The sequence below is a fragment of the Labeo rohita genome, chromosome 1, assembly GCF_022985175.1.
Source record: "Labeo rohita strain BAU-BD-2019 chromosome 1, IGBB_LRoh.1.0, whole genome shotgun sequence".
In the NCBI taxonomy this organism is placed as follows: domain Eukaryota; kingdom Metazoa; phylum Chordata; class Actinopteri; order Cypriniformes; family Cyprinidae; genus Labeo; species Labeo rohita.
The window spans coordinates 33,356,891-33,373,593 of record NC_066869.1 but is presented as its reverse complement, the minus strand read 5'-3'; the positions used below and the strand labels follow the sequence as shown (position 1 = coordinate 33,373,593).

General features: G+C 37.2%; 1 protein-coding gene across 3 annotated transcripts in view; it reads right to left on the bottom strand.

The window, feature by feature from the left end:
* fbxw7 (F-box and WD repeat domain containing 7) overlaps window positions 1–16,703 on the bottom strand; it is a 193,978-nt gene that overhangs the window by 30,487 nt on the left and 146,788 nt on the right. The window contains exon 1 of one of the 3 annotated variants that reach the window (XM_051107324.1): window positions 2,940–3,262. The exons of the other annotated variants lie outside the window; for them this stretch is intronic. Within the exon in view, the coding sequence (XP_050963281.1) occupies window positions 2,940–2,978 (39 nt within the window). The 5' untranslated portion in view covers window positions 2,979–3,262. Of the gene's footprint in view, window positions 1–2,939; window positions 3,263–16,703 lie in introns of those variants that run through there. 3 annotated transcript variants of the gene reach the window in all.

Genomic DNA, 16,703 nt, shown 5'->3' with positions numbered 1-16,703 from the left:
AATGGCTAAAATATTACTGTTCTAAAACTCTTGACTGATACTGTACATCTGAGGAAAAAGAGCATTATTATGCTACAAAAAGCCATTTGTATCACTTACATGTTTATACATATAAATATTGATATACATATCTATATATGTAATACATATATTCAGCAATAATGCATTGCATTGATCAAAAGTGTCAGTAAAGACTTCTATATTGTTACAAAAAAATCTTTAACATTCATTTTTCATACCATATGCATAATAATGAGCTGCGTAAATTCACCTGCAGCATTTTGAAACGCTGATTCTATCATTTTTTATTTTTATATAAACAAAATGGTAATTACTTTTCATTTCTTATTGGTCATAACATGAAAATAATCACTGATGTATCACTATCAGCAACAATTTTAATGTTAATGCATTCCTAGTTTTGCTTAACACATTCGTGACATTTAATGGAGTTAGGATGACCATACAGATTGCATGGTTAACATCATGCATGTAAACGTGTTCACGGCTGACCTTTTTGTGGCTAAATAAGAGTTTTGGCCTCGAGTAAAGATGGCATTTTTTTTGGTCTTGGTATTTAAATGAAACCAATAAAAGACTCGCATGATCACACTTGCTGCAATTGATCTAATGTCAGACGAGCCAGGTGTTTGATACACTTGAGTGAGGTCGAGCTGAAAGGTGTGTGTGATAATGAAACTCTGTATGGATTTCTGAAGTGACCGCATGCTGTGAGATTCACAGTAAATGGGGGCTGGAGAGAAAAAAAAAAAACAGCAACACAGATGAAGTGCAACAGAAACGTCCATTAATAGAGAAACCAAATGTAATATTTTAAATCACAAAAACAATTCGAAAATTAAACATATATCAACTAAAACAGTCCCATTTATTTATTAACCCCTTCCAAATCAAGTTTGTTTTACAGGACAGCTTGGCAAGGATCATTTCAGACAAACCCGCAGCTGATTCCTTAGCCAGTGATCTCACTGCAAAGGTAGTCCAACAGATAGGACAGGCAGGGCGTGTGTGTGAATATGCATGAATGAAGATAAGATAGTAAAAAGATGGCATGACACTAAATACGTATGAAAGTGTATGCCTGTAGCTACTCAAGAGCATGTGTGTTCGAGAGCGTTAAAACTCTCAGTTTACTCCATGAGAATGTGTAACACAAAACACAAGGAATGCCACACTTGCTAATCACTGTTAATAGCTAAACCTGTCTAGCCTACTTGGTAAAAACTACTACATCATGAACGAAGTAAAAGCATTCATTTGCTTAGTTATACATTCATTTGACTGAGTGGATTAGACTGTCGCTTCTCTCTTGGGTTCACAGCGAGAGCCATCTGATTTTAGATGAGTCACTGTGTAATCATTCTCAATGTCTGACACCACAGAGCAAAAATGGCTTGGTCTGTGGTTAACAGGAATGCTTGTGTTCATGGAAACCGGTACAGTCTTGGCATATAAACTGTTTCAGTGAACAAATCCTGGGATTTATGAATGAACAACCTTGCTGTTTATTTCAGAAGCTTCTTAGAATGGTCACGACTACGTATTTAGCTGAACTTCACAAAACCCTAACACTCATGAATTACGAAAAGTCAAAAACGGAGTATCGTGAAGGTTAGGGCTAAAATTGCATAATCTATTTTCACATTCTGTCCATCTAAGAGCATCCAACAACCTTAATGAGCTTCGTTTTTATAACCAAACAATTAATGAGATTGCCTGGAGCATCTGTCAACGTCACTGTACTTCACTCGATTTCGTTCTGATCAGAGGACACCCTGAAAACTGCAGTGGCTGCGAGCTTCTGATAAGCTCTCTGCTTTAAATGCTCATTTCGCTTAAATTTACTATCATAAAGTGAGAGTTTTGGGACAGATGTGGCTCCGTTTCCTCCGTCAAAACCAATGACACAGTGACCCAATCACTGTCGGGTGGTCTGATGCCGCCAGGCAGTGGAGGATATACACACCCTTCAACAGGCAGCACAGAAACTGATGCTTTACCACACGGACTGACTCAAAATCACTACAAAATCATTCACGTATCACAGCGTTTAAGCTATAGGATAGCTCATGACTGTATGTTCCATGTTAACATTATCACAAAAACAGTGAGAGAGTCCAGATACTGTTCCAGCCTACATGACTGCAAAGCACAAATTAATATTACCAACAGGTTTACTCTGAATGGTGCAGGAAGACGAGTATCACATACGATAGCATCATACTCATTTGAACTATCAAATAAGAGTCGATTATACATTAAATAAGCAGTTAACTCTTATACAAGATGAAATAAATAATCTATACAAGTACATACGACTAGAAAGGATGCGGTGCTGGTGAGATGTACGGGGATGGATGATATGTATGATGTAGGGAGCGCAGGTGCAGTGTGTGTGTGTTAGGATGGGCAGATGGTGAAGAAATAGTGATGGAGACTCTGTTCTCCAAACCCGCCACATATTTAAGCGTACCATCCTTTTCTACACGAGGTTCCCCTTATGGAGACTCAAAGCAGGTTCACGTGAATGAATATCGCGGAAGGTGATTCTCTATGTCAGCTGGAGATTTTTCCGCAGTGGCCGTAAAAACAGTCGCATATTTCACCGACGCACCCTTAAAGACGAGCACTGATCTACCCGCGTACGCGGTCAGAACGCGACGCGACAAACTCGAACGCTGGCATTATAATCAAGGAAGATGTGTACATTACACTGGCGCGCGTCCTATTTGAATATTACACGAACCGACATCGCGCACTTGCAGTGTACACCGCTTCTCTGATTTATAATGGGAGCGTTCCTGTCGCGTCGCTTCAGCGTTGATGGGGTATTAAAGCGAGCCCCCTGAGAGAAGGCGGATGGCCGTATCGATAGAAAAGCCGCAGTGCATCCAACACGAATAATGGCGTTTACTCACTTTATAGAAGATCATCTTTAAAGTGCCGTAGAAACCCATGGTGATGGTGATGACGATAATCCGGCTGTGATTCACTGAGAGTCGATGAAGAATTTATGGAAATATATCTGCGTGATAAGGGCTCTGCTAATCCCGGATAGATCCGACAGGGACATACTCATCCACGGACGGATGCATATGAAGCCGAACGGAAGAAACCAGCGACTCGCCCGTCTGTCTCATTGACCGTCCTCTGAGCGGACTGACTGAGCGAACAGAAGGAGAGAGACGGGAGGGGAGGAGAGATGAAGACAGAGCGAGAACGAGAGAGAGAGAGACCCTGCCCTCTTCAGAGCCTCCCTGACACCCAGCACAAAAACCTGGACTTTCTATTACTTTCTTAATTACGTGTTTTTAAGGTTTGGTTTGAAATTTTTTTTTTTTTGGCCAAAGTAGGGACGGGAGTATATAATTTTTTTTTTTTTTTAAATTACGTTCCTATGTTCCTACAAGATTTTATGAAATACATCTTGAAATCTTGAGATTTTACATGCGTGCGCCTATACTACACTGTAAAAAACAATTTGTTGAGTGGACTTAAAATAATTTGTAACCTTAAAATAAAAAGTTTATTCAACTTGAAATGTTAAATTATACTAAATGACAACTTAGATATTTGAGTCGAATCAACTTAAAATTTTAAGGCAGCTGGGTTACTTACCTATCTGTTAAGTTTAGCAAACACAAATATCTAAGTTGTTACTTAGTGCAACTTAACATTTCAAGTTGACTAAACTTATTTTAGTTGACTGAACTTAAAATTTTAAGGCACCAGCGTAGCAAATTGTTTTAAGCTGACTCAACAAATTGTTTTTTTTTATTTTTTACAGTGTAGCTATATATAAAACAGAAGGATTATATCACCTTTAATGGATTTTCTTGTAATGCTGGGCAACGATTTATTATGATACAGTACAAACGCATATATTATGTACACAAAAACTTATTTTGGATGTGATTATCGCAATTAATCGTTGCCCAGCACTATTGACAACTAGGGAAGTGACGCATTCCATGGACATGAACTATTATAATTTACATGCGTGGAGCATCTCAAATTCCCTCTCTGCATATTGTTGCGAGTTTTGATTTATTATAACGTTCATCTGGTCATCTGGGAACGCTATTTCATCAGATTTGTGAGGTAAATATTTTTTTAAATCGACGCAAACAGAATACATCGATATCTTTCTCAATATGCTGTTATCGCGATTTCAAAATAAAAAACCTCACTCTTACACGTTTGGACGTCAGCATATTCATGAAATTACAGTGGATGCAGCATTTCAGTCGTAAAAAGGGCCAAATATTAGTAATTGAGTGGACATTTTAAATTAAAAATTAAATATTACATAAGGATTAGGTTTCGCTGTAAAGTGTAAAAATAATCGTCAGGCCATTGGCGCCCTCTGCAGTCATTTGCTATAACGTGTAATGTACATTAGCTCTATTGTTTATAATACATTATGTATTTAAACAGTTTTGTTCAATGAACCTATATAAATACTTGCTTTTGATACTTTATTTGAACTATTTGCTTTATTGCTATTATACATTTATCTTCGTTTAGGTCTATATTTATTATCACAAAAAAAAAAAAAAAAAAAAAAAAAAAAAAAGATTATCTCGATTAATCGTCAGAATAATCAACTGATTACTTGATTACCAAAATAATCATTACTGACAGCTCTACTGACAACTGTATATTATTCCATATTACAATGCTGCTTTTGAAATAACTAGACATTAAAAAATATTGAAATTAATTTTTGGGACGAGAATGAAGTTAATGAACTTGGTGTTTATTTTGTGATAATGACTGTCTGATGGTACACTATCCTGCTTATTACACGGCTGCTTAAATAAATAGACATAAAATATTGATTTGAGCTGAAATTAATTTATTAGCTTACTTGCAGAGACGGCGGTGAGACAGAACACAAACACTGCTGTGTAGGACACAGATTTCCCAATTGAGCGGATCAGTTATACAGCGGCTGTCCTTGACAACAGACATTATTCAGAATATCTGACCTCTGAATACTGCAATTGACAAATCGAAATCAAGTATTCCAGAGAGCCCTGCTGTAACTGTGTTACATTATTAACAAAACAAAAATGGACAGAAATGAATTGCTGGCTCTCAGGAGGATACACTGGGATCACAAAAAGGGATCAGATGACAGGTTTTCTGCAGATGAGGAAATGAATGGTGCAGCTCAGTGAACAGGGCTGTGCATGCAGCCAGAGGACGAAAGTGGAAGAGCCTGAGATTATATTCAACCGAAACCGGGTGGTGCACGCCTTCTACTTGTTGCGGTTCCTGAGCCCGCCCCATAGCCGCCGAAGACGATTGCCGGCCCCTCCTCTTGTTATTTCCATCAGACTGAGCAGGTGGTATTTGGCACACGGGGTGGTTTTGTGTGTGGACTGCATGATTAAAGATCACCCAAGCATAGATAGACATTAGGGTTGTGTAAAAAAAAAAAAAAAAAAAAAAAAAAACAACAAAAAAAAAAAAAAAAAAAAACACTTAACTGAAATATATATATACACATACATACTGACGTACACAGAGTTGTGCCGTTTAGGGAGCAGCACCACAACTAGAAAGCAGTAAACTAGTAAAGAAAAATCTGTAACACTTCGCAATATTGTTCTAACATGAACTAACAATGAAAAATGCTCCTACAGCATTTATTATTCTTACTTAATGTCAGTTTTGACATTCACTAATACATTATTAAAATCAAAAGTGGTATCTGTTAATATTTAATGGGCCTGAGGTAACATGAACTAACAAGGAACAGCATTTTAATTACTGTAACTAAAATGAACAAAGATTAATACTGTAACCAATGTGTTGCTCATTAACAATAAGCAACATTAACTAATGGGAACTTGCTGTAATGTTACCAACAATTTTGTTGGTACACCATGTGACAAAAAGGTTTCCTACAAATATGATAAATAACTCGTTTACGCGTAAGATTTTTTTATCATTTGAAAAAAATTCCTACTAAAGATAAAAGAGGTCACATAAGGAGGTGACTTCTCGTCATCTATTTTGTTCCTGTGACTCACTGAACAAGTCGAGACATGTCTCAGACACCTCAGTGATGTTATACTGAACCACCCTGACTACCTTCTAAGAACAGAAGACCATGATAAATGTTCTCATAATTATGTTCTTTAGCACTCATAATTATACTTTCAGACACATATTCAGATTTTGCTTCGTTTAATAGCACTCAAATGTATTTAGCACGACTGAATTCACATTCCTGACGTATTTTAATTATGTCCAACGTAAGTAGTTCTTACAAATTAATTACTAATTTACTCAAGTCTAATTACTAATCTTTCTATACAATGGAGTTTCAGTAAAAGTCAACGAATCTAAAACTCATCAGCCGATCCGTTGCGTCACAGAAACCGAGAGAACACAGTCACTGAAGCTTAACCGCACACAAACACCGAGTTTGTGTTGAGGCTTTTGTTCACAGGTGACAAGCCATGTCATCCATTTACTACCGCACAGAACAGCCATGAGCAAGCAGACAGAAGTTGCCATGCTTCAAACCTAACCATTTTATTACACTTTACCAAAATGTGTTTAGATCAAACAAACCAGCAAGTGTGATGCAGCCAGACTAAACAAACCTCAAGGGACCGTGGTTGGTGTTGCAATGCTCATTAAAGCCTAATCAAGGCAAATGAAAAGTGGAAATGTATCAAGGAAGTGTTAGCAAATGTGATCTTTGCCATTTGCCTGACATTCATTAGAAGGAGCACAGAACAGGATTAATAGGGCATCTACTTGTGAAACAATCAGCATGGCATCAAACACCACCTATTGACCGCCAGAGGCTAGGTGCTCCAAATAACACCAAACTAAGTTAACTCTGCATGTAAGTTGTTGAGTTAGCCGTTTTAACAACCACTTTCGAATCAACAAATCCTCATCTCCTCCTGAGTAAGACTGATTTTCAGAGGAATCCATTTAGGGTATAACATTGTTGCCTCATGCTGATAATGAAAGCACAGGCTTACGAAACTGTATTAATGAATTTTGTTTACAAAGTGTGTGGTTGCTCAACACTGCGAGCAGTGAGAAAATGCTTGAAAGGAAGGTACGTACTGGAAAACAAAACTTGTGGGTTTAGGCTTGCTGGCACAGGTTTCTTAGATTGTTCCCTTTGCACTTAAAAATATAAATAAATAACACAGTTAATCTTTTCAGCTGCAGCCATACTGCATTCTGCCGGGAGAAGACGGCACTGAGTTACTGCGACCAAGCGTTAGGGACAAAATTGCACCTGTCAAAAGTTTCCAAGCAATTTGTTGATGAATTGCTAGGAAAAACTCTTCATCTTACACAGGTTCCAATGAATCTATGTCCTGAAGCCAATGAAACTCGAGAACGAGAGAGCAACTATAAGGAGCCGTTACGCCAATAACCTTGGCAGCAAGGTCCGTATGAAATGCAGAGGAATTGTATTATGACAAACTTGGGATATTTCTTTGTGAACCCTGGTAAGTTGTAACACTTGTCTCTGTCCTTCACCAATTATGTTCTGGTTGGAATTCATCTGAAAACACAGGTGTGATGATCACCTGTCTCTCGACTGTTAAAACATCACTATGGCAACCTCTAAACAAACTGCAGTGCCTATGTATTTTGTGGGGGGGTCACTGGGAGTTTGTGTGTATAAAGCTCACTCTCTCCGTAGACAAAAACCCTCCTAAACTTTACACAGCGGATAGGAATGTGTGGCATGTGAGAAGGTCCTGCCCGTGTCTTTTGAAGAGACTCTGACCCCCCCGCGTTCACAGTGGAGAATTAACCGACTCCATGGCGAGAGACTTTCCTCCTGATATGCAACCGCAAAAAACAGGTGCTTTCCTGGGAACGCTTGGGTTGTAAAGTCCATTTTGTTATCTCTCCATTTCATGGATTTTAGAATGATACGGATATGCTTAAGGCAACAAGATGTGACAGACTCATGATAGATGGCCCACAACAATGTTATACTGTTTTAGAAAAGGCAGCAATGAAAGTTCCAAGAAATTGTTAATTCCTTAAGACACCATCACAAATCAAGCAGGCAAAACACCAAGAACATGCTGCAAACAGGATGACAGCTTGTGAAAATTTGTGGATGCTACAACAGCCAGTAGATGAAGAGTCCAAAGCCATAATGCTCATTTTTTTTGGCCTGATCTGTTGAATTGAATTAATTTAGAGACAAAGTCAGTCTTAACATCATAATGAGGAAAAAAGAATGATGAAGAACAATGAAATTATTGGAAAGAAATCCTTATTGGGTAGTTTGGCTTGCACTATTTTGTCTTTAACATAATTACCTTCAGAAAAAAAATGTTTGCCATGATCATGGGGTTTGACCAAAGTACAGAAATACGTATAAAAAAAAAAATATCTAATCATAGAGAGGTTTCTTGAAGACCTTGAATTTGAATTTATGACATGGAGATCAAACTGAAAATGTCAACTCAGCATGAACACAGACATTGACTCTGAATCATTCAAAACGAACAAAGGATTAGCTCACTTCCAGAATAAAAATATTGTGTTAATTTAATCACCATGTCATCCAAGACGTTCATATCTTTCTTTCTTCGGTCGAAAAGAAATTAAGGTCATGAGAAAAACATTCCAGGATTTTTCTCCAAATTGCAGCTTCAAAGGGCTCTACGCGATTCCAGACGAAAAACAAGGGTCTTATCTAGTGAAACAATCTGTAATTTTCTTAAAACAATTCAAATTTACATACTTTTTAACCACAAATGCTCATCTTGCACTAGCTCTGTGATGTGCGTTCCTGATGCGACTTCACAAGTTCTTTGTCTGTGCACTTCAGTTCAAAAATGTAGGCTAGGGCAAAAAAAACTTCAAAATTGTCCAACATAGTTGTTTTGCATTTTTTTGCAAAGGGCTTTTGGCTTTTGCATGTTCCCTTTGGGAAACACTGAGTCCGTACTTCTGCCTCCTCCTGCTTTCTTGTGGTTTAAAAGTATATAATTTTTTTTTTTTTTTTTAGAAAATGACCGATCGTTTTCTTGACAAGACTCTTATTCCTTGGAATAAGATGGATGGAAACTTCTATTTCAACCTTCAACCCATTGATCGCCATTGAAGTCCATCATGGAATGTTATCCTCAAAAACCTTAATTTCTTTTCAACTGAAGACAGACAGACAAGAACATCTTGGATGACATGGAGATGAGCAAATGAATAGAAATTTTTATTCTGGTAGTGAACTAATCCTCTAAAAAACAGAGAAACTTGCATGAATCAAACAGGGCTAAAGCATTCCCAAACATCATTTAGACATTGTAAATTTGACCTTTTTGAAAACAAAATGGAGGACACGCAGTGTCTTCCCCTATGAATGGGCAACCGGTGCGAAGCGAGAATGCGCACATTCCAATCGGGCAGATGACATCGAGGTTAATGAATTCGCCTGTGGACTGCAATGTCCTACGAAGCACAATGATACCATCTGCTCCTGACCTGAGCATTTAGCCTCCAACTTGACAATAAGCCCCTGAACCATCACGTTTGATTGGGTCATGACGAATAATGTTCAGGCAGCATCACACATGGCTGGGTGAATGATGAGACGAAATGATACACAGAGACATGGTGGGGTCATTGTCCAATTTAGGAATTGGATAAACAACAATGGCGGGGAAATTAAACCAGATGTGTGCAAAGCATAGAAGAGCAGAGGAAATTACTTTTGTGATTTCAGGAAAAAAATCAATTGACCTGTGATGGAGAAGCAAACAAAATGCAACAAATATTATTAAAAAAAAAAAATCCCTCTAAACAGGACCTGCAATTTCTTAGAATTTTACACTTACTACAATCAGAATGAACACAGATGGGCTTTAGTCCCTCAACTCTAATTCCTTTATGAGAGATGGGAGAATATCATCATGGTCTGATGCAAAGGTTTTTCTCAATTAGCCATAGCGCCATTTAGTATGACATGTGCACCCAACATTGGAAAAATCAATTACATCTGGGTCATATATGCAAATGTTTTCTTCATTTGCTCCATTTGTTCCAAGAACTGAAATATTTAAGCACACATGCTCACTGACCCTTGCACACTGATCTAATCTTGCAATATGACTGTCATAAATTCTTTGCAAACACACTGACTCATATGTTGACTATCACGAAATAAAATCTAAATAGAGATTTTTGTTGGTAGCAACAGACAGGGGAAGGAATTTTCTTTCATTATTACAAACCCCAAAGAGTTGTTCCGCTTCTAGTATCGACTGCAGAATTGTAAAGTCTTAAAGCAAAAAAAAAAAAAAAAACATCCATTAGTTTGTGAAGGGAGGCTGTGGGCAAACGTTTTAAAACAGCAGGAAAGAGGACTACAAAAATCTCCAGGTGTTGTTTTCCTATCTGAGGACTGTAATTTTACCCGGCCTGTAGTAGTAATGTTGGGTAATTAGTGGGGATAGTGGCTACTGCTTTATTTTTCCAGCTGTTTGTGAAGCTCAGAAGCTCTCCATGCTTTCAGTTATAGTAGCTGTTACTGACTGCTCAAAGACTGGTTCCTCAGCACTCTTGTGGACAGGGAAAAGAGCCTAAGGCAACACCTTACACTGCAAAAGATTTAAATTTTAAAGCAGGAGTGTCCCATCCTGCTCCTGGAAGGCCACTATCCTGTGGAGTCCTAATTATCTTAATCCTAATTAAACACATCCGAAAGAACTAATCAAGGGATAATCAGAAACTTTAAGCCAAGTGTGTTGGGGCAGGTTGAAGCCAAACTCTACTGAACAATAGGCTTCCAGAAGCAGGACTAGATCCCTTCTTCTAGAAAACCTCAATGTGACAAAACTGAGGTGCTGACCTTATAGTAATACAGTGAGCGGATATGATAAGTTAACCCCTCCCTTGATAGCTTGAAGTGAACCGTAACAGAGGGGCAGCAGTCAGTCCTGCACAACATGAAAGAACAAACTGTTAAAAGCTCCACTTTTGACCCTCCATGTTGCAGTGAAAGACAGGATTCTTCAAAGGTGCGGTGACCTTTAGCATAGCAGATTCCCACAGAAAGTCTTGCCCTGATCTGGTTTCACATGATGATTTTCAGGCCACTCCAAGAGCGTTAAACATAGGTAATGTGAGGAAAGACATGTGAAGAGCTCATGTCAACTGGAAACACTATGAAAGTCTAACTTTTTCTTTTTTAATTGAAGTTTAAAAGCCCAACTGTATTACTTGCCCTACTCTGAAACTTTGTCAAGGATGTGAAACTTTCACATCCAAGTCTCTAAAGTCAGAAAGGCAAATATTTTGTAGCCAACACAATTAGTGAAGAAATGTCAATGCATGACAGCAAAAATCCACATAACGGGTGAAATTTGTATGATGTTTTATCTTAAGACAGTTGCCTAGGGTCTGCTCGGAGCATGTGCATATAGATTTGTAAACCGATGCAATCTAGTGCCACTGCAGTTATTGATATTCTAGCTGAAGATGTCCTTTCATCTCCCACTTTGATGAGTCACATGGTGCAGATACTGCAGACAAGTCCAGATATAACATCTCTGACCATCTTCTTACTAAAAGAAAGTCTCATTAAAAGCTGACCTTTCATGGGCTGTTTGTTTTTGTGGTGACACACTTGAGAAGTACCCATTTTTTTAGAATCTGTGACTGCAACTATGCGTGCACGTGTGTGTGTGTGTGAGAGAGAGAGAGAATAAGAAAGTAGTCAGCCATGGAAGGTCATCTAACACTATGCAGAAAATGATGATTACCACTAACAGATAAAAATAGACCTAGATTACAGACCTGGAGCTCCACTAACAATGTTTTGTACTTTCATGAATGCATTTAAAACTGAAGAAAGGAGACATGAAGTCTATAGGGCGAGAGACTGCTGTGGTCTTGAAACCTCTGTGTGAGCCAAACAACGAGGATGGGAATCTTTAGGCATCTCACAATCTGATCCAATTCTGATTCTTGGAATCACAATCCAATTCCAAAATGATTCTTGATCTACAGTCAAGCCAAAACTTATTCAGACACCTTCAACATTTCTCACATTATCAGAGTTTGCTCACTATAGTTTAGAAAATGATAATAAAAATAATAAAAACACAATTAAACCGTGTCAGAACAAATTCATCTTGATAATGTCAGATAACTTTGACAAATGTATATAATGGATTACAACCAAGCAAAACGTCCGACAATTGTTAGCAAGACAATATTTACACAATTATCAATACTTTGCTGACCAATTACCAAGAAATGCTTAATTCTGCAGTAATGCAGGTCACTTCGGCAGCTAAAGAAAAAACACTTAAGCAAAACATGGTCAGGTCAAAGTGTCTGAATTTCTGGTCCCATTGTTTTTTTTTTGTTTGTTTTTTTTTTTTTTTTTTTTTTTTAAGTTTTACTGGTAGTCCACTGTATGAAGAACTTTTAAGTATAATATGTCAAAGTTTACTTTATTTTGCTATCCTCACTTACATAAATGAACTATAGTGTCCTGCACCCAGTAGTAAAAAAATATATATAAAAAATTATATCTGATGTCTAATTTTTGGTTTGACTGTATATTTTTTTTTTTATGAATTAAGAGTTTACCGACTTTGAATATGAAATTCGCTAATATTTTTAAATTACTTATATACCCACCTTTTTCTTCTCGTATGAGTGGGCATGGTAATTTGTAAATTTTATGGGTCTGGCTTCCGGTCTCAACCACGTCCAGTTATTTTAAACCGTACAAAATAGCTTGTTTTGCTGCTTAATATTGCAAATTGGTGTGTCTCACCATATTATTTTAAAATATTATCTTAATTATGAACACACCGGTCTGTAGTGCAAACAGTTGTACCGTTTACTGTACGTTACTATTCTTGTTATTTCCCTATAGCGGACAATGAATGAAAACGTTGAAGTTGGATAAAGTACTTATAAAAATAAAAACTATAAAAAAGCAAAAACAATTCTTGATCTACATTTTTTAATGAATTGAGACTTTACCAACATTTTTTTTTAAATTACTTAAATTCAATTGCATTTAACTGTTGTTGTATGTGTATTTGTTTATAACTGACAGCAAGCAGAACACAACCATCTCTAGTGCTATCAATGTAAGAAAATAAATAAGCTTGGAATCGATTCTGAATATTTTGTTGAATTGTTGAAGAAAGACTTACAACTTATAAAAACAGGCCCATGCTCACAGCTAAAGAAAAAAAAGAAAAAAAAAAAAAAAAAAAAAAAGGAAATACCCCCTACACCAGCTACAAGTTCTAACACTCAATGAGGAAGATGAATTTTATGGAAGGTGAAAGACTGTTCCATTAGCACATTAACTATACTTCAGCAGTACTTTGTCTTCTCCAAGAAAACTTGTGTGATGGATTTGGTGTATCCAGAGTTGGATATACCTGAGCACAATTTAATGTTCTAGAGTTTGTGAAAGTGGACAAACTGATGGAGTACAGGTCTGGAGAAGTTAGAACTTCAGGAAAGCAATCTCATGAACCACAAGTAAACAGCCTGTGCTCTATGCTGCACGTTTCAGTGTGATATATGGCCTCACAGGTGAGTCAGAGATGCTCTCACGTGGAAGGAATGCAGGTGGAACAACTTGGCTAAACAAGTGTGCAACACTTGCTAGAGATGTTTGCTAAAAAAATGAGTGTTAACTACAGTAATTTAGCACTCATTTACAATGGCCTTTGTGAGAAGTTTTATTCTTGAGTAGGTAGTCACTTAGAAGACACTTCAATCTAAAGTGACTTGCAGTACACATTTATAGGGACAGTCATTGAGTGATAAAGAACATTAAGGGTGCAATGGTGATGGTTCAGTGTTTATGGAATGTTGTAGACTTGAATCAGCAACCTTTCAATGAACAACCCTGAGCACATAGTATGTGCAACCCTGGACCACAAAACCAATCATAAGGGTCAATTCTTTAAAAACTGAGATTTAATCAAATCAAAATATTGAGAAAATCGCCTTTAAAGTTGTCCAAATTAAGTTCTTAATGCATATTACTAACCAAAAAAATAAGTTTTGATACATTTACGGTTGGAAATTTGTAAAATATCTTCACGGAACATGATCTTTACTTAATACCCTAATGATTTTTCCAGGGTCACATATGATTTTTATGGACACTTATCAGATTGTTTGACATGATCCCAGTGAGATTTTAGGTAAAAGCCATGGCCCACTGTGCAAAAAATCAACAGACTTTTATATCAGACTGTATGATACACATCACAGCCAAGAATTTAGTCCTACTCAACAAACTGACAGAACATAGGAACAGTCACATGTCACGACTAACATGAAAAACATTTCCAGCTATGAGGGTGGAATTGAAACAAACTGACAAACTAACTTGTGGTTTAACTACTAGACAGGTCTTAATCCAGACCTTTAGGCTGAAACATGTAAACCTGCGTTACTGCAGAGAGCATGTTCAGTCTTGTTGCTGCTGTCATTAGGTGTTTCCTCTTACACTAGCTCCTGTTCCAGACACTCTAGTCGGGCTGGTATAATACATACTTTTTGGCGCTGAGGGAGGATCTCAACCATGTGGTTAAACCACAATTGCAGCTCTTTCACATCCATGTACGCTGACGCTGATTCTAAACCAGTTTCACCTCTTTAAACCTTACTCCTCCACAAAAAAGCAGCACCAAATCTGATCAGATATCAGTGTCAAACTTTCATCACAAGGTTCTTTTCATAAGAACAACAACCTTTGAAATGAGGAATGGAAAAATACCTTAAAAAAAAAAAAAAAAAAAAAAAAAAACCCACCTTGGCAAAGAAACAAACGGTTTTTGACTTTTGTTTTGGATGGTGTGTGTCTGTTGAAGTGAGATGATGTAACACAACAGCAACGCTGGCCTGTCTCGATGTTAAGTGAAAGACATTGCAACTTTAACACTAGACGATTAAAAGAGGAATATTATGGAATATCATGAGCATTTCTTTTATTTGGAATAGAATTGTGTTCTTGTTGCTGCACAAATATTGACAAAATGTAGTTCTACTGACTCAAGTCCAGTCAATTTTTCTGTAGACAGCTTTCAGAGCTTCCATCAGTGTATACCAATAAACAAAACCCATTACAATGACTTCATTGAAGAGCACAAGTAAGAGTAGGCGTGACTCCAAAATAACAGTAAGGATCAGATTTAGCTCAATTATGGAGCAGTGCCTGTGGCGAAGGTTTAAAACGCTAACCACACGCAAACTGAAAGAGTAAACACAAGCAGCCTCCTCAAGAGCCTCAGGACAGACCTCAGGGGTTGGAGGAGCTCTCGCTCGCTCTGTTATCTCAAACAGCTTTCAGACAAACAACTCAAATTAAGCACATGTTGTTAAAAAATTGGTGTGGCCTGCTAGGAAAGGTGCTCTCTTTTTAATTGCATATACAGGACTTAATTACACATGGTTTGAATTTGGAGTGAGATTAATCACTTGAGGCACAGAGGCACAAACCACTGTCCCACGAGACATAAGAGAGACCCGTGACTCTGGGTCAAGATGTGAGAGTGTGATGAAGTAATTACTTTTAATCAGGCCCTGTAGGACAAAGAGTGACAGCCACTAACGGGATGATATCAGGTGTTTGGTTACATCTCCAGAGGGTTGAGAGAGCAGTCAGTCACGAGCGGAGACACTCCCAACCTAATACCACGGGTGATGGCTTAAGAAAGGGAGGTACAAATGTGGCAATCAAAGAGACAGAATGAGGTACTGAGTCAGAAATCAGGATGAAAATAAGCCATGATGAATAAAGATATCCAGTCTATGCTTTATTTAATACTTTGTGCATTTGTTTGATGCACTGAATGACACTTCACAGACTGAGTGCACAGCACATAGCCCACATTTGAGTTTACAGGACGAATTTCATGGTAGCAACATTCTCAGAATTAACAGACGGCAATGCAGAGACAACACGAGTTAAACACAAGAAATTCTTTTTTATGCTTTATAAAAGTTATTTATATGTTTGTATGTTTGTTTTGATACAGAGTAAACACCATGTTCCATGAAGATATTTTGTAAATGTATCAAAACCTAATTTTTGATTAGTAATATGCATTGCTATTAACATCATTTGGACAACTGTAAAGGTGATTTTCTCCATTGTTTTTTTTTTTTTTTTTGCACCCTCAGATTCCAGATTTTAAAATAGTTGTATCTTGGCCAACTATTGTCCTATCCTAACAATCATACATAAATAGAAAGCTTATTTACTCAGTTTTCAGACAATGTATAAATCTCAATTTATGATTGGTTTTGTGGTCCAGGATCACATATTGTTCGGAGATTTTTGTTCTTTGTACATAAGGCAGGGCTCCATGTTTACTTTTCTTTCTAGGAGCACTTGTGCTCCTAACTTAAAATATGTAGGAGCACAGTCAAAATTTCAGATTTCAGAATTCAAAATTGGAATTTTGTTTTTACCTTTGTAATGGCATTTTTATTTTATACAACTTTATTAAAAGTGTGTAATCTTTTATGTCAAAAATTTTAAAATGTATATATTTAGTAGAATATAGTAGAATAAGAATAAGTTACCAATCAAATGAAATCAGTATTAACAAAATTAATCTGTACTACAGAGGTGGCACAGAAGAACACAAAAGTGGCTTGTAGGTATATTTTCATGTGTTTAA